The sequence below is a fragment of the Cavia porcellus genome, unplaced genomic scaffold, assembly GCF_034190915.1.
Source record: "Cavia porcellus strain 051 isolate PalLab524CR breed Dunkin Hartley unplaced genomic scaffold, mCavPor4.1 scaffold_25, whole genome shotgun sequence".
Classification (NCBI taxonomy): domain Eukaryota; kingdom Metazoa; phylum Chordata; class Mammalia; order Rodentia; family Caviidae; genus Cavia; species Cavia porcellus.
In genome coordinates this window covers 3,255,694-3,273,777 of record NW_026947508.1, presented here as the reverse complement: position 1 = coordinate 3,273,777, position 18,084 = coordinate 3,255,694, and the positions used below count along the sequence as shown (strand labels likewise).

General features: G+C 60.8%; 1 protein-coding gene across 7 annotated transcripts in view; it reads left to right on the top strand.

Moving 5' to 3' along the window:
- Positions 1–954: 954 nt before the first annotated feature.
- Chd5 (chromodomain helicase DNA binding protein 5) overlaps positions 955–18,084 on the top strand; it is a 49,157-nt gene continuing 32,027 nt past the window's right edge. For 2 of the 7 annotated variants that reach the window (XR_010042876.1, XM_063235369.1), the window contains exons 1-4: positions 956–1,157; positions 9,723–9,850; positions 15,440–15,619; positions 17,881–17,999. Coding sequence is in view for 6 of the 7 variants with exons in the window: in XM_063235369.1 (XP_063091439.1) it covers positions 1,079–1,157; positions 9,723–9,850; positions 15,440–15,619; positions 17,881–17,999 (506 nt within the window). In the remaining variant the exon portion in view is untranslated. Of the gene's footprint in view, positions 1,158–4,281; positions 4,328–9,722; positions 9,851–15,439; positions 15,620–17,880; positions 18,000–18,084 lie in introns of those variants that run through there. The other 5 variants (XM_063235370.1, XM_063235371.1, XM_063235374.1 and 2 more) reach the window with 4 other exon arrangements.

Sequence of the window (18,084 nt, the reverse complement as noted above, 5' to 3'; positions counted from 1 at the left end):
GTAGCAGCATCCTGGTGCCTGGCCACAGGCTTGCCCTGGAAGCTCGCCCTGCCCCACCAGTCCTGTCATTAGCTGGTGACCTTGTGGCTACTGGAACTTAAGTGATCTGAAAGTGGCTGTGAGACTAGCTGCTGCCCGACAGGAAGCACTTGCTTCAGACTCCAGCCTCGGTCCCCAGGGCTTCGGCCTCCATCTTCACTTTTAAAAGCCCAGGCTGGCAGTGGCAGCTGGTCTTTTTGCGACAGGTGTCACTTCCGAATGGGAGTTTAGGGTGCTGACCACGCGGAGCGGCGCCACCCCAGGGCCCTGAGACCCCCGTGTCGGTAGGGGCGTTCTGTAAGCAGGCTCGTGGAGTGGGAGCAGCGACGCTGGGACAAGGCAAGAGGCGGCCTGGACGCAGCGTCCCTCCCCCGGCTCCCAGACACAGCTTCCTTCTCCTGTCGAGGCCGGAGTGGGAGCTCGTGGCCGTCAGCCCCGGGGACCGCGCTTCGGCGCCTTTGATGCCCGGGATCCGGGATCCTTCGCCTGCGGGCGGCAGCGAGCCGTGGCCGGGGTGACGTTTCCTGGGCCGCCCCGTCCCCGCCGCAGCCTCGGCCGTCGGGTCCCGGGCGCGCGGTGCCTCGACGGCTCCCCCTGCCGGCGCGCCCCCGTACCCCGCGCTCCCCCGGCGGGCGGCTCGGGACTAGTCCCCCCAACTTGTCCTCGCCGTTAACTAGTCGTGCTGCCGGAACGATGGGATGGGGTTGCCACAGCAACCAGACTGGACGTCACAATCCGGGCATGTGCGCCCCCCCACGCGCCGCCGCCGCCGCCGCCGCCGCCGCCACCCTCGCCGGCTGCGGGCCTCGGGCTGCGGGGCGCGGCGCGCGGAGCGGCCTGGGCGTGCGGCGCGGGCAGGCGGGATCGCAGGGTCGGGCCAGGGCGAGGCCCGGGGGCGCGGGGGGCCGGCGGCCGCCATCTTCTCGCCGAGGCCGCCGCGCCCGCCGCGCGCGCCCGTCCGTCCGGCAGCGCACGAGTTAAGGCTGGCACCGCGCCCGGCGGGAGGGGGGCGCCCACCTCCCCTCCCCCCGCGCCGGGCATGCGGGGCCCGCTGGGCACCGAGGAGGAGCTGCCGCGGCTGTTCGCCGAGGAGATGGAGAACGAGGACGAGATGTCAGGTGAGGGGCGCGGGGGGCGCCCCGGGACCCGCGCGCCGCGGGCTGCGCTCCCGCCCTGCTGGCGCCGGCGGCCAAGGGCGCGGGGCCGGGCGGGCGCCGGGGCGGGCGGGGTGCGGTGGGGACCCCGGCGGGCCGGCGCGGCCTGCGTGGGGCGCCGGGGGCGGGGGCGGGCGCCGCGGGGTCAGCCGCGTGCCCTTGAAGGGGGCGGGAGCCGCGCTCGGGCCGGCGCGGTGCAGCCGCGCTCCCCACGCCGCCGCCGCCGCCGCGCGCCTGGCCTCCCCGCGGGCGGGCGGGACCCGGGCCGGCCGGCTCAGCCCCGGGCGCGCTGGGTGGGGCAGGGACCGGGCGAGCGCCGGCCGAGCCGGGCATCCTGAGGCCCGGGCGCGCGCGGCCAGGCGGCTTCCCTCGGGGCCCGCGCGGGCTGGACTTGGGCCGCTTCGCCGGCCCCCGGCCCTCCCGCGCGCCGCGGCGCCCGCCACCGTCCCCAACCCGGCTCGCCCAGGTAACGGCGTTGCCGGCCCGCCCCGGGCGCCGCCCCTGCCCTTGCCAGCCTCGCCTGGTGTCTTCGCTCGCCGGCTCGCGGGCTCCAGCGAGCAGAGGGCAGCAAAGGGCTGTGCGTTCGCGGCTGCCTCGCAGGGCAGTTCCTGAGCAAAAGCGCCCTCCTTGCCCCGACGTCTCCCCTCCTGCCACGCGGGGCAGGACCTCACCTTGTCGCCGGTTCCACCCCTTCCTGGGGGACCGGATTACTTCTCCACTGTCCAAGTCCAAGTCCGAGGTCCCTGCTGGACTTTGGAGAGTCCTGAGGAGGAGGCCTCGATTGCCGGGGAATGTGCATGGGCGCCCCCCGCGGCCAGCTGGGGTCCTGGCTGCCTGACACCTGAGGCCCCTGGGTGAGCTGACCAGGTGGTCACGCCCCCCCCCCCCCCCCCCGTGTTCCCAGTTCCTTCACCTGTTTAGTGGCTTTGATGCTGTGACTATTGCTTCATCTGGGGCCTGGCGAGGCCCTCACTTCAGACAGAGGTCAAGGTGGCAAAGAGCCGATCAGGGCGAGAGGAGCAGGGGTGTGTGGCATGAGAAAGGTCACCGGTACCTGGACAGCCGTTGGGTCCTCCAGACTCTTTTCCTGGTGGGGCGAAAATAGCCCACACTTGTGGAGAAACCTGCGGCTTCTCTCGCTGGGTGTCAGCTTGGCTGGTTTTCTCCCGGAGATTTCCCTGGCGTTTGGGGTGTGGCCCTTTGTGGTATTGGTCGGGCCAGTGGACAGCTTTGGACAGCATCCAGTCCATTTTGGGGACTGTAGACCTCAGATGTGGTCCCTACCCCTGGCCTGCCTTATTTTCTGGCTTTTCCTGGTATTGTTGGGTGCAGTGACTGAGGAAAAGGAAGAGCTTGAGGTCCCCTTCCCAGATTGGTGGGGTTCAAACTGGTACAGTAGCCAGAGAGCCTGGGTATTGGCCCAAGCAACCCACCCGCCCCCTCTCCAGAGCAAGGTGGGGTTACCCCCAGGGCTGCAGGAGCTGACTCCTTATCCCGGCAGAGGAGACGCCCTCCTCGGGCCCTCAGGCCTGGGGCGCTGCCCATCATCGGCCTGAGCACCTGCTTTCCTCCCAGCCTCCCTGCTGGCTTCCGACCCCAGAGCTGGACCCCCGAGGTCCATCCACATTGCCCCCCATCTCTTTCTTCACCCTTGTTGACTCCTGGGTTCTGTCTTGTCCTTGGCCTCTGCCTTGTCCTTGGCCTCTGCCTGTGACCTCTGCTCACAGGTCCTACTGGCCTAAGAGAGCCGAGCTCTACCACCACCCAGGAGACCTCCTTGGTCCTCTGGCTGGAGTGTGGCCCCTCTTAATCCTGTCTTTTTCCTCTTTTTATTTTTTAATTAAATTGTTTGCGGGGGAGTGGTACTGGGAGTTGAAGTCAGGGCCTTTTACTGAGCTATATCCCAAGTATTTTTAAAGTGTAATAATTCATTTTTTAAATGGTACTGGGGATTGAACCCAGGGCCTTTGCACTGAGCTACATTCCCAGCCCTTCTTTTACTTTTTCGGAAAGGGTCTGTCACTAAGTTGCTCCATCTGGGCCTGAACTTTCCATCCTCCTGCCTCAGCCTCCCAGAGTGCTGGGGTCACAGGCATGTGCCACCACACCGGCTCATGCTTTCTTTTTCTGACAGCTCTCCTGCGCTCTGGGATGGTTCTGGCTGCTGTAGTGTTGGTGGTCTCTCCCCTCCCCGGAGGGAGATTCTGTGTCTTCCTGTCCTGGCTGCATGTGGAACCCAGGGTGCTCGAGTGAGGGCTGTGTCTGGGTGTCCAAGAGCAGGGCTCTCTAGGCTCCCCAGCATAGTAACAGCCGTGGCTGTGACCCCACAGGTCTGGAGCTGGCTGGCTCTGGACCATCCCAGATAGTGGTCAGAGGAGCTGCCAAGCGAGGTTTTAAATCTGCAGCGTTTGTTACTCGTGAGAGCTTTTCTCTGGACTCTGCTCTGCCTCCTATCTCCCTCTCAGCTGGTCTAGCTGTCGCCTTGTCCCCTGCTGCCTTGACCGTCTCTTTGGCCTTCTGGAAGCTGGGCAAGCACTTGCAGGAGGGAGGTGGGATGGGACTAGGTGTCAGTCCTGCTGGGAGTGGAAAGGGTTGGTCAGAGAGGCTTAAAGTTAACTGGAGGAGGCCTCCAAACCCAGCTCTGCTCTTTTTTATTGATTTTTTAAAATTTTTTTTTTGTCTTTTTGGTTTTTATCGGTACTGGGGATCGAACTCACGACTGTCTGCTTGCAGGTGGCAGGTGCTTATGTCGTTGAGCTAAATCTCCAGCCCCTAAAATTTTATTTTTGAGACAGGGTCTCATGATGTAATTCAGACTGGCTTTGAACTCTGTGGTCCTCCTGCCTCAGCCTCCTGAGTGCTGGAATGACAGGGGTGCATTACCACGCTCGGCTTCCAGCTCTGTTTTTGGTGACTGTGTGACTTTTGGTGATGTCCCCAGCTCTCTGCCTCACTGTCCCCACTTGTAGAATGGGGCACAGTGCTAGCTACCTCACAGAGGGTTATTGTGAGGACATAGTGCCCAGCACATAATAGGTGCTCAATAAACTAGAGCTGGCACTGGCACCATCCTGGCAGACAGCTGTACTGCTTCCCCGTGGAGATGCTTCTGAGGCTCACAGCCTTCTCCCAGGGTGAGGGCAGGAGGAGGGCTGAAGCAAGGGTCCAGGGCGGGCTGCAGGGAGGGAGGGCAGGGCCTGGGCATCTGTATCTTTCCCAGAAAGATGTGGTCCTTGCCCTTCTGGGGCCACTGATGAACTGAGATGTTCCTTGCCTGGTTGGCCTCACCCTTTCTCAATCACGGCCACACTGGGGAGCCCAAGCTGTCCCCTGGCAGGGCAGTGTTCCCTCTGTGGCCCAGGGGCTTCCTCTGCCTGAGGGACTGGCGCTGCCTGCATGACCGTCTTGGATTTTCTCAGGCTCAGGGCCGGGGAGGGTGGAGTCGAGGTCACCAAAGCCCATGCTGTCTCAGACTGACCTTGTGAGAAGCATGGCCAGAGGACAGCATTCCAGGGAGCCTTATTGTAATGTTTTGTCTGGGAGGAGAGTGACATGGTGCCCAGTGGCTTGGACGTTCTCTTTCCAAGTTGAACCAAGATGAGAGGTTCAGGTACCCTTTCACCAGTCCGTTCAGTGTCTATTTGCCCACCAGGCATCTACCTGCCTGCTGTAAAACCAACCATCTAGTCATTTACTCTCTCTACCATGCATCTATCCACTCCCCACCCGTCTGTCCATCTACCATCTGTCAGCTCATCCATCCAAGTGGGTGCCTACACCCACCGTCCTTCCAAAATCCATCCATTCCTTGGTTTACTATCTGTCTGTCCATCTACCTATCCACCCAGCAGCCATCCATCTACCATCTATCCATTTGTCTACCAACCATATGTCTACCATGCATCTATCCATTCACTACCATCTGTCCATCTACCATTTATCAACTCATCTATCCATAGCCCCACCATCCATCCATCCATCCATCCATCCATCCCTTATGTATCCATCCATTACCTATCTGTCCATCCACTCACCATCCATCCATCCATCCATCCACTCACCCTGTACCATCCATCCATCCATCTACTCACCGTCCACCCATCACCTATCCATCCATCTGTTCATCTACTAGCTGTCCACCCATCTATCCACCATCCATCCGCCCAACACAAATTTTCTTGAGTATTCTCTGAACTGCTGCTCGGTATCCTAATTTTCTGGGACTTTGGTGCAGGAAACCCTTGAAACTTTCTTCCTCGGGTTTGTGGATCTATCTCCCATTCCTTCCTTCCTGTCCCTTTCTCTCACTCTGTCCCCCTCTAGCTCCACTCAGCTAGAGTGACATCTCTGTCCCTCTTTAGTCCCTGTCCCCAGGCTCCAGAATTGTCCACGCCCCCCTGCTCCTTCCTGGCCTCTCTCCCCAGCCACCCCCCCATCTGAGCCTGCGTGGATGCCTCTCCCTGCCCCCCTCCTGGCCCTGCACCACGATCCCCAGGCCCCAGGCACTTGGGGTGAAAGCATCACCCACTCTGCTCCCTTCTCTCCCTCTCAGTCCTTTCTTTGGATGAGATGCCAGTGAGGTGATGTCTGGGCTTTGTTAAATGTCATAAATAAATTATTAATCGCCTCTCGGGTAGAGAGCTGCCCCCACCGGCTCAGGGCATGTTGTAGGGAGGACCACGGTCTGAAGCAAGCTTCGGTCCAGGCCCTACCTAGGTCAGGGCTGCTGGCCCCACAGTGCCCCAGCTAGAGCCCCCCCCCCCGGCCCCCACCCCAGCTGTGGTCTTCCTGTCCCTGCCTGTGTTCCCCAACTCCTTCTGGGTGCCTTGCCGGACTTGTTTAGTGTCTGATTCTCCCCCTGCCCGAGAGAGGCCTGTGTTACAGATGAAGTGGCGGGCGGCAGCTCGAAGCCCTGTGTCACCCCTCTGACCTGCTGGCCTCTGGGCAGCCTCCTCTGTGCTTGGAGTTGGGTTGGGTGCTGGGAACTGGAGCCTGGGTGAGCTTGGGTGGGTGCTGAGCGGGGTCCCCATCATGGGCAGACTGGCTGCCCGAGCTCTCATCCCTGTGCTTGGCTCAGCTTCCCTTTGACCCCCAGAATCTGACGACCTTCCTGCTCGCTCTGCAGCTGTTTGCTTTGCCTTTTGCAAAGCTCTGGCGGCTGTGTCCTGGCTCAGCTGCTGCCCCTTCCCAGGGAGGCGTGGGCTGGAGCTGGGCAAGGCTGTGCCCCAAGAGGGAGTGTGTGGACCAGTGCTGGCCGCTCCCCTCCGAGTCCCCAGAGTGCAGGCCCGAAGAGGGTGCTGATGCCACTCAGCGCTTAAGGAGGGTGTGACATCTGGAGGTTGGTGTGGGAGAGGACCACACAAGGTGGTGGGAGCGAGGCAGGCTTACCTGTGGCACTGCCACCTGCCGGCCGAGGAACGGAGGTCAGGCCAGTGGGCGAGAACCTGTGAGCCTCAGTTTCCACATCTGCAAGTAGGGTAGTAGTTTTATTTTATCTTATTTTTTGTTTCTAGGGAATGAACCCAGGGCCTTCACGTAGAGCTACAGCCTCAGCTCATTCCTATTTATTTATTTACTTACCTATTTTCCCAGCTCATTTTTATAGCTTTGTATTTATTTATTTATTATTATTATTTTTTTTATCGGTACCAGGGATTGAACTCACGACTGCCTGCTTGCAAGGCAGGCACTTATGCCGCTGAGCTAAATCTCCAGCCCCTATTTATTTATTTTTAAAGACAAGGTCTCCCTAAGTTGCTAGGGTTTGAACTGTCGACTCTCCTGCCTCAGCCTCCCAGAGTGCTGGGATAACAGGCGTGTGCCACTGTGCCCTGCTGGGAAGGCGGTTCTGTCTCCCAAGGCTAGTGAGTGGCATGGAGGTGCCAGCTCCCACAGCACCACTGTTCGGTGGGAAAGGCCACCGAGCCACTGGCTTGTAGCCCAGGGGTCCTGTGGGACTGACTCCAGGGCATGCAGGGAGCTATTGAGGGGCCAGGGTGTGCTCAGGAAGAAGCTGTGGCAGGTCCCTGTCTCCACACTGACCCAGAAGCAGCACCCTGTCTGCCCCAGGCTACTCAATGGGCAGTTGGAGAGATGGCTGGGTTAAAGGTCCTAATTACAGTTGACCAGGATTGAGGGGCTTTGGCCCCGAGGGCCAGGGTGGGCACAGGTAGGCAGAACCAGGTGGTCCAGAAGGGCTGGGCCAGAAGGGGAGCCCCAGATCGCTGCTCTGCTCTGTCACTGTGGGAGGGCAGCAGGAGGGGAGCAGGGCTCCCAGGCACTGGCTGAGGGGCTCAGGTACCCCTCCCAGGCTTGCTGTGTAGGGGCCAAGAAGGAGAGGGGACAGACAGTATGGGGTGGGTAGTGTCACAGGGTCTGATCTGAGGTGTCCCCAGGGTCCCTTGAAGCCGTGTGGGGACAGAAAGGGCCCAGGCCCACTCTGAGGGGTCTGTTCTGGAACCTTCCTGGAGGGGGTTTTCCAGGCAGAAGCCACAGCCATGAGATTCTCTGGGAGTGGAGGAGGGGCTGCCCATGGGCCAGGGCCAGGGACCGAGTTGCAGGTCCATGGGAATGAGTAGGGCTGGCTGTGGACGCCGTCCTGTCCTCCTGTCCCAGCCATCCCGGGCCTCCCTGCTCCCTGGCGTGCGTAGCCGGTCAGTTGGTCAGCTGGGGACCATGTGCCAGGCCGGCCTTTCTGTCTGCGGACCCCCCTACCGGCAGGGGACGGGGAGAGCCCAGAGGAAGAGGAGGAGGGAGAGGCCCGGGCGATTGCATCAGCCCGAGCCCGTTACATAACGGTGTCAGCGCCGCCGGGGGCGGGGTGGCTCTGCCGGGCTGTCGCCCTGGAGCCCGGGCAGTGGGCAGGTGAGCACCAGCGTCCTGTTGTCCACCCTGGCTCCTTGCCAGCCTTGACTGCTGCCTCTGGCCTTCTCTGCATCAGGATGACTCTGGGGATCACCTGTCCGCCGATTTGAAAACTCCCAGCCACCCCTGGCCTCAGCCCAACGTGGGGAACCCCTGCTCCATCTCCCCTGCGTGCTGGAGCCCCGCCATCGAGGCTGCCCCGTCCCTGCCTACAGTGCCGCCCTCTCTGCTGGCCACACCCGACGGTCCGTGCACTCTTCCCCCCTTGGGCAGGGCAGGACTCACCCCCTGACGGGTCCAAGGCAGAGGGCTGCCAGGCTGTGTTGCTGCCTCCACGTTGCCCTGCTGGGGTGGCCCCTGTGATCTGGGGTGCGAGGGTGTCAGAGGCCTCTCTTTGGCCCCAGAGCTCCCAGGGCCTCTGGGAGTGGGGTGTTTGTGGCTGAAGCTGCAGCTATAGTCAGTCTCTGGGGACAGGGCTGGGTCCCAGGCTGGCTCGAGCACCCTCATGGACCTCGGGAAGGACATGAGATGTGTGCTGGTGTGTACGTGTGTGTTTCTGTGCACAAGAGTGGCTGTATGTCTGCTGTCTACAGTCTGCACTGTGGGGACACCCAGTAGGTCAGAGGAGCAGAATGCTGACATTGCCAGCAGGGGCCCCTCTCCTGGGTGGCTGTCCCCTGAGAGGTCCCGGCACCCCAAACCTCAGAGTCACCAGCTGGGTCCTCGAGGCAGCCTTCTCACTGGTGCTGCAGGTCCTCTGCACATCCCTATGGGCAGGCCCCACCCTCCCTCCCCCCAAGCTCCCATGGCGTGGCAGCAGGCCAAGCTGGGATGCTCAAGTCACCCATCCGGAGGCAGCTGGCTCTCTCCTCTTCCCTCTTGTGGGTGGACACACCTCTGGGTGATGATTTCGGGCACGAGGTACCCCAAGGGGACCCTCCTGAGGGCCATACTTCCTGGATGGGGTTCAGGCCCCAGCTCCCTGTGGCTCCTACGCACAGGAGCTCCCTCCTCAAGCCAGAAGTGAGCAGGGTGAGTGGCACAGAACTCACAGCTGTTCTCAAGAGCCCACCCTGCGCCCTCACAGTCCCCCTAGATTCTGGAAGTGTGGAGGGGACTCGGCCTCCAGGCCGCGTCTGGCTGAGTCCCTTGGGTCAGATGTGGTGGCTCCTTGGAGTGGCCCATCCTCTGTGCCCAGCTGTGTGGGCATATCGCGCTGTCTCTGTGCTTGTAGGTGCTGCTGTGGGGTGGGCGGCAGTGAGGGGCCTCAGGCTAACCAGTAAGGGGGGTTCATCACTGCATCCCGGGGCGAGCCCTCCCAGTAACTCTGGCACCTAGCTGCCACTCGGATTGGCTTTGGGTTTCCCCCGGCTCTTCCCTGGGGCCAGGTGGAGGTGCTGTGTGGCTCATGGGTCCCCGGAGCCAGGCCAGCACCGACTATGGAGCTCGGTTTCCCCGTTGCTTCATTTTGTAGAGAGGGAAGGAAGGGCCCTAAGAGGGAAGGCAACCCTGCGCCGGCCACCGCAGACGCCACGCCTGTCCACACTGGACTGGGAGGGCGCAGTGGCTGCAGCTGTGCCCGGTCTCCGCCACCCTGCCATGTGTAGCACCCTCAGGCTGTGGCTGAGCGCAGCGTGGGCAGCCCCTCCCCTCCGGCTCTTGCAGAGGAGGAAGATGGTGGCCTCGAAGGTTTTGACGACTTCTTCCCTGCCGAGCCTGTGAGCCTTCCCAAGAAGAAGAAAGCCAAGAAGCTAAAGGAAAGCAAGTCCAAGGGGAAGCGGAAGAAGAAAGAGGTGAGGGCGTGGCTGGGCGGGCCGCAGCGAGGCCCGGGGTGGGCGGGGTTCCCGGATCCGGAGTCCCTGCAGTCCAGCCTCGTGCACGCTTTTCCATGACGAAAGTGAAGCGTCCTGTGTTCCTGCCTCCTTCTCTCCCTTCCTGTCCCTCCTCTTATTTCTCCCTGCTCTTTTGCAGTAGCAGGGATCGAACGAACCCCAGGCCCTGCACTGCTAAGCTGCACCCCAACCATTTCTATTTAGAGCCAGGGTGGCGTGGCCTTACCTTCCTGCCTCAGCCTCCTCTGAGCAGCGCCCCGGGCTCGTCCTGCTGTTTCCCTTTCGTTCTTTCTGGTTGTCCTGTGCTGGGACGGTGCTATCTCTGTGTCCCTGGCTCGTGGCCATGTTGTGGGGCTGCTCCGTGGCAGAGACCTCTTTCCCTCTAAGTGAAGCCTGTTGAAATGAAAGCTGTGCCAGGCGTGGTGGTGCACACCTGTGATCCCAGCACTTGGGAGGCTGAGGCAGGAGGAGCATTGTGAGTTGGAGACCAGCCTGGGCTAGAGAGTGAGCTCAAGGCCAGCCTGAACAGCATGGGGAGACCTTGTCTCAAAGAAATAAAGCTGGAGAAACCAGTGGGCACTGGCAGGGTCAGCTGGGCCACCTGCAGTCTGTGCTGAGCCTGGTGTCCCTTGTCCTTGTTCTCTTCTCCCTGGGTCTCAGCACTGCCCAGTGGAGAGGTGGTGACACGCCCACGTGACTGCATCAGCCCTGGACACGTTAGGTGTGGGTGAAAGCCCTCTCCGCTTGGAATGGGACCCAGACACCCTGCCTGTTACCCTGACCTCGAGGCTTTGGGGTGCCCCTCCAGTCCCCCAGGCAGCCCTGCAGGCTCAGGGGCGACCTCAGTGGGGTCGCATGTGGCTGTCCCCTGGCCTGCCTGTCCTTGATGTTTCCAGGGTCACAGGCGCCTTGACCTTGTGGTGGAGGCTGTGGAATCTTGTCCCACACCTGCTGCTGCCCTCAGCCCCTCAGCCTGGTGGCATCTTGGGAATGGGCTTCCTGAAGGAGGCCCCTACCCAGTGCCTCAGTTTCCTCTGAAGCAGTTCCTGGACCATGTGTGGGAGGCCAGGCTGAGAGGTGGCCTGGCTAGTCCAGGGTTTCCCACACGGCCCTGCAGGGTGCTCAGGTGTCTGTGGGACCCCACTCATGCAGGGCTGGCTTTTTCCTTCTTTCTCTATGGCAGGGGCCTGGCCAGGCAGGAGGCCAGAGAGGGCAGCCTCTGGTCAGGAGCCTCTGTGGGAGGGTGTAGGGTGGTTAGGGTGGCCTCGGGGGCTGGGGAGGGCCGGCTTCTGCCTGTTTCATGACTGACAAGGGTTCTTCTTTTTCCCGATGGGCCCCATCTTTCTTGGAGACGTGTTTGTGTTTTTGTCTCTGCACCGTTGTTCTGTGTTCTGTCTCTCACTGGGTCTCACTCGGTCTCTCTCTCCAGCCTGTGCTTGGTCTCTGCCCTATTAATCTCTCTCTTCCTCCCCTCCCGCTGCATCCCCCATCTCCTTCCCTTCCCCTCCCCCTTCCCCCCCTTCCTGGCTCTCTGCCGAGATGCATGCTGCTGTGTAAAAGGGATGGGGCGGGGTGGACAGGAGGCCCCACAGGAGGGGCCTCCGCGGTGACCCTCGGACTGGGGCTGCTCCTCCCTGCGCCTCCAAAAGCCTGCCTCTGATCGGCCATTGGATCTTAGGGGCTCTTGAGTGAGCCATGTCCAGAGAGGAAGATCTTGGGTCCCTCCCCTACAGAGCAGGGCATCCAGACCACAGGCGGGTGGGCGAGTGGTACCGCTTTGCCCCCTCCATCTCCAACTGGGTGACCCCGAGATGAGGTGCAGTCCTGAGCATCAGTTTGGGGGTGGCAGACAGCAAGTCTCAGATTCCGATTTACATAAAATATCCGGGTTGCAGCCGGAACCTGAGCATATGTAGATGAAGCTTCTTGTCAGACCCCAGCGCAGGAGGGAGAAATGATTTCAACCTGTACTGCAGCGGTTACCATGGCAACCAATTATTCAGTGCTAAATTATAACTGTTTATAACACTCGTGAATGGGAAGGCTCATATTTCATTCTTTCTCCTTTTCCCCCTCTCTCAATCTTGAGGGACCCCAAATCGAGGATGACCAGCTTGCCCAGCCCTCCCCTTGGGTGTAAATGCCTCCCTTCTCGGCAGATGCGACGCGCGTGCCAGGCGCGGAGGGGGTGGGGAGAGGGAGACGGAAGCCTCGATCCAGAAACATCTGTGGAGCCCGAGCTGGGGAGGAGGTGGGGTGGAGGGGACTGTCCACCGGGGCCCCCACACCTGCGGTGGGCATGCCGGGCCCTCAGCGTGGTGGAGCCGGGCTCAGAACACGGACCCCTGCTCCCTACTCCTTCCCCTGGTCTGGTTTAGAGTCCAGGGTGCTTTGCAAGGGATTCTAGAACCTCTAGAGTCTTCTTCTAGCTGGTGGCGCATCCCCCAGGGTCACACCCAGGCTTGTGGCAGCCAAAGGACAATGACAAGGTCAGAGGCCCCATGTCCTCTGGATTTTCACTGCCTGCGGTTGGTGGATGTTGTTGGACCTCAGGCCTGAGAATGGTCTATTAGGGAATTATTGGTCGATGCCCAGCCTCCTCCCTGCCTGGGCGTGGCCTACTTGTCCTCTCCTCCTCCCTCCTTTCTCTCTTTTATTTTTGGTACTGGGCCTTGAAGCCGAGGGCACTCCAGCCCTGGGCCACATCCCAGCCCTTTACCTTCTGAGACAGCCTCTCACTGCATTGCCCAGCCTGTCCCCAAACTCTCCACCCTCCCGCCTCAGTCTCCGGAGCAGCCCCATTACAGATGGTGCTGCTGTGTGTGGCCTTTGTTCCCTTGGGTGCTGGTGACCTCCAGGTCCTGCTGATGGTCACCACGAGTTGTTCTCTGCAGAGCCATCCTCTTTTAGCTTTTCCTCTTGCCCCTTGCTCTGCGGGGCAACGTTTGGGGAGAGAAAGGAGGCCCAGCTGCACATGTCTCAAAAGCACTGACTTCTGGGGGCAGCCTTGTTCTGCACTCCAAACCTCACCACCCTGGATGAGGTCCGGTGGAGGAGGAGGCGGCTCAGACCTCTGGTGGAAGCAGGACAGAGAGACTCAGAGAAGGGCAGAGGACTGGGACCTGGGGGAGCAGAGCCTTCTCTTAAATGGTTCTTTCTTCTCTGTGAAGTCTTGCTGGGCGAGGTGGCACAAGCCTGTAATGCCAGCACCGGGGAGGCTGAGGCAGGAGGATTGCAGAGTTGAGACCAGTCTGGACTACCTAGTGAGTCCCTGTGTCCGAACAAAAAAACAACAGAAGGGGAGGCTGATGTCTTGCTGGAGCCCCAGGTGGGTGGCTGCCCTGCCCGGCGGGTGACTGAGTGGTGCAGCCCCACTCTTTGCTCTCTTCTCCTGATTGGCTCCTGTCCTGCTCAGCTCTCTAGTGGACACTCGGTCCCCTCTTCTGTCTGTCCCTCCTTCTGGGTCCTGCTGGCAACTCCTTGACTCTCCTGCATCCTAGGTCATGGCAGTGACTACCTCCCATTAGCTGGATCCTCAGGCCATCTCCCCTGCCATCACCCGAGTTGGGTACCCAGTCCTGAGTGGACAGTTCCAGCCCAGTCCCTGTGGGTGGAAACGAGGGTGATGGGGTTGCAGGGGGTGGGCTTCCTCCAGGTGGACCCCTGGCTGGCTTCCAAGTAGAGTCGAGGGTGTCATGGGTCCCAGGGGAGGACTGCATCAGGTGGCTGGCATGGCCTGCAGGTGTGAATACTCTGGCCTGGCTGAGTTCCTCACACGGGCACCGTGAGGACCTTTGGTCCTGGAGACCTGGCCCTTCCATGTGGCCTGACCCAGTGCGGCTTCTCTGTGCCCTGCTGCCTCCTATGGCAGCAATGGTGAAGGGTTTTTTTTCTTATGTGACATCCTGGGGGCACCCTCATCACGCAGATGAGGAAGCTGAGGTTTAGGTTGCCGTGGTCACCCGCTGACGTCCCAGGCTAGCAAGGACAGGCTTCCATAGCAGCTCTGGGTTCTGTGGCCTCACTGTACGAGCCTCGCCTGGGGGTGTGGGGGTGTTGGTGGCCACAGGCCCATGACCTCTGTCCGTGGTGCTGAAGCACTGTCCATCCCTCCCTCCCATCTTACCTCTGCTGGGGTGAGGGCAGGTGGGCTGCAGTGTGCCTCTAGGTGGTCTCTCAAAGCTGCCTGCATTCTGACACCCTCAGAGCAAATGGACTTCCCTGTCTGCCCTCACGTTCCCCATAGCCTGGGAGCAGGGTTCTGCCCTAGCCAGGCCTAGGCAGTAGCCAGAGCTGGAGCTGCCCCTGGGGCACCCAGGGCTAAGTCAGTATTACGGGAAGTGCTCAGGTTCCAGAACAGCCAGGAGGCCCTGCTCCTGCCAGCTGCTGGTGCCTCCGACTTGGCACTGAGTAGATGGAGGTTCCAGGAGATGGGGAGCCAGGCGGTGCAGTGCACATGTGACCAAGGCCCTCTTCGGATGGGTCTCAGGGACCCTGTGCCCCTCTGAGTCCTGGCCCAGGCCTGCTCAGAGCCTCTCTCAGCTCTGAGTGTGGCCGAGAGGGCAGAGATCACACTTCTCAGGGCAGACCTGCTGCCCCTCCTCCACCCCCATCCTTTTCCCTTCTCCCTCCCTCCTGCCTCGCCTCCCTCTCCCTCACTGCAGTCTCCTGAGCTCATTTTTGATCTCTCCAGTTCTCTCTCCATCTCTTCCCATGCTTCTCTTTGCTCACCTTGAAAACAGTTCACAGCAATCACGGAGCAGTGAGCCCCTATCCGGCGAGCAGGTAATTGCAGCAGCAGTGTGAGCCCCTCTCCAGGCCGAGCTGGGCAGCTGTCATCCACTTGTCTGGAAGGGCAGGGAGTAAACTGCTTCCCCAGAGGGGCAGAGCCTTTCTGGTGGGACTCCGTGGCTGTAAACGCCCTTATCTCCATATAAATGGGCCATTTTCTGCTTGCACAGGCAGCAAACTAAATAAAAGAAACCAAGCTTAAATTACCTCCTCTCCTATGGAAGCGGGAAGGTGGGCTCAGGCCCAGGGAGCCTCCAGAGAGCTGGCCAGTGGCTAGGACTGGGGTGGGTGGTGCCTGGCATTAATTACAGGTTTCTCTTGATCTGCACAGTCGCACAGGATGTGATGCAGGCAGAGAGCTCTGGGGCTGCAGCTGGGTGGGCAGAGTCCAAGATGGACTTCTGCTGCCCTGGGATTTTTCTGCAGGCTTTGGATGTTGGCCCTGGGCGTCACATCTGTGCCCTGGGCTCCTGAGCTGCAGCCCTGTCATGCAGCCTGGCTGTGCCCTGACCTGGCTGCAGTGAGCTTGCCTGGGGGACATCTGGGTCCCCGAGAGTCTCATGTTGCCTGCACGCTCCGTCATTCATTTGTGGGCTCGGGGTATTCCTCCTGGCTGGACACTGGAGCAGTGGACACTGGTGACAGAGTGACTGGTCCCACGTGTGGGCTGGCCGATCCTCCTGGCCAGATCACTGCCGCCCACCACCCTGGATGCTCCTGAAACCTCTCGTCAGCCTCAGTGTCCTTTTTTCTCCCTAGGGGAGCAACGATGAGCTGTCAGACAATGACGAGGACCTGGAGGAGAAGTCCGAGAGCGAGGGGAGCGACTACTCCCCGAACAAGAAGAAGAAGAAGAAAATCAAGGACAAGAAGGAGAAGAAGGTCAAGCGGAAAAGGAAGGACGAGGATGAGGGTGACAATGACGACGGATGCTTAAAGGTGACAGCCGGGGCTGGGCGGACAGACCCCAGTTCTCTCTCCTGTGGAGCTACAGTGTCCTCCCTGATGTGGGGAAGTGCATGTGAGCACACGTGCACGTGTGTGCATGTGTCCTCTGTGTGGATGTCAACCCTGCTTGTGAGAAGCAGCTGGGTCAGAAGTCTCGGGGATGTGTGAGAAATAAGGACGGGGAAACGTAGTTTGTGGAGGGGATCGACTGTGTCTTCCTGACGTCCTGGTCACTCTTGCCCCAACTGGGCTGCCTGGGGCGCCCCTTTTCCAGGGAGGGTGACAGTGTGATTTGCTCGGATCAATTTGGGAAAAAAATCAAACAAGTGGCGGCCTGCAGAGGCTGGAGCAGGGCAGCTGCAGATGCGGCCTCAGCGGTCCCTGGAACCGCATCTGTAGGGTCACCTGATGGCCCTCTCCCCGGTCTCAGAGAGCACGTGTGGGGACTTGGGCCTCGGCCGGGGCCATGGGCATGGGACCTTGAGAGGTAGAGCACTGTGTTCCTGGGACCTCACAGCGTGCAGCTGATTCCCCCAGCACCTTAGTCCGGGGCTGCCAGGTGAGGTCGAGATGTGAATCCCAGGGCACCCAGGCAGAGGTGCTTCTTTTTTTTTTTTTTGTCTTTTTCCTTTTTATTGGTACTGGGGATGGAACTCACAACTGCCTACTTGCAAGGCAGGCGCTTATGCCACTGAGCTAAATTCCCAGCCCTCAGAGGTGCTTCTTGTTGGGGTCCTGAGGTGCAGGCAGGGCATTAGGGTCATTTGCAATGGTGATGGTGCATCGGTGGGTGGTCCAGGGTTCCCTGTGACAATGTCACCCCTTGCGTGTGCCGCAGGAGTGCTGTGGGGCGTGTATGGGAACAGCTCTAGGCTGTTGGAGCCAGTTCCTAGGCTGTCCTGCTGCGGATTCAGACAGCCTGGCAGGGACTCTGGTGCTGCCTGGGCAGCTTCCACTGTGGCAGCAGGAAGCCTGGTTCCCAGTCCTGGGTAGCAAAGGGGTTTGTGTGTCAGGGGCCACGGAACCAAGGGACACTGAGGCTTCTGGGCTGTGGGCCCAGTGGTGTCATCTGAGGTTTGCTTCTAGCACTGGGATGGAACTCAGGCCGTCACACAGAGCTGCATCTCCGCCCTGTAGCTGGAGAGTCTTCTCAGTGGCTGACTGGCTCCGCCTTTCGGTTCTCTTGGCTCACCCCACGGGTGGGATGCTGGGGTGGGGGCTCATCTACTGCACCCAGCTCAGGAGTGGTTTTCCTGCGCCCTTTCTCTGCCTTTGTGGGACCTACTTCTGGCTTGAGCCCAGTGTGGTGGTGTGAATGGGTGCAGAGCAACTGCGTCCAGCAGGAGGGTGTCCAGGCAGGAGAGCCAGCATTCCTTTGATTGGACTGGCTGATGTCTCGTGACTGCCTGGCCAGAATCTGTCCCCCAGCCCAGGTGTGTGTGCGGGCTCAGGGCAGCTCACCCTGCCTGGAGGAAGCCTGCGAAGGGCAGGGGAGGCAGCCGTCTTGAGCTCTCACAGTCCCTGTGCCAAGCAACCTGCACTAACATGATGCTTGTGCAGCTTGGTGCCCATATTAGGGGTGGGAAACTGAGGCAGAGAGGGACAGTAACTTGGAAGCAGCAGAGCCGGATGGACCAAGCCCATAGCCTGTATCCCTAGCTCTCCTGGGGCCATGCAGCCCATCTGATCTTCTGTTCACCTGACCCTTAGGCCCACTGGGTGTCCCTGGGATGCCCTGGCCTCAGTGTCCCTCTGGAAAGTGAAACAGCGGCTGAGAGATGTTTCAGCTCTGCCCTGGTTGGGCCCCTGGCTTATGCCCTGCCCTGGCCCGAGTGTAACTTCTTAGCTTCAGAATCCAGCAGTGTCCTTTTGGGGGCCGTGACAGTTGCTCCTGGGGTCTCCGGGGAGGTCCCATTTTTCCTCTGCATGCCTTAGCAGCCCCTCAGCCAGTTTCCTCCCGGGGCACCCTCCCTCCCCCAGCTCCAGGTTTCTCCTCATGAGGGGGAGCCCTGTTCTCTGGTTCCCTGGCTTTCCCTCTCTGGAAGCATGGGTGCCTGTGAGCTGGCATCTGGACACCCCACTGCTCAGACCCTGGGGAGCTGGGTGCTGTGGGGGCCCAGCGGTGGGTAAGACCTGGAGCGATATAAATCACACCTCTGCCCTATTCCCAGGCATCCCAGACAGGGGCCCTTCGGGGAGGCGTGCAGGCCATCGAGGGTCCCTCTGACTGTGCCTCTGGCCCTGTCTTCCAGGAGCCCAAGTCCTCGGGGCAGCTCATGGCCGAGTGGGGCCTGGACGATGTAGACTATCTGTTTTCGGAGGAGGACTATCACACGCTAACCAACTACAAGGCCTTCAGCCAGTTCCTCCGGTGGGTGGCTGGCCAGGGCTGGGGATGGAGAGAGTCCTACCTCCTGGGTGGGGAGGTGGTCAGGATAGTTTCTGGCTGGGTCTGG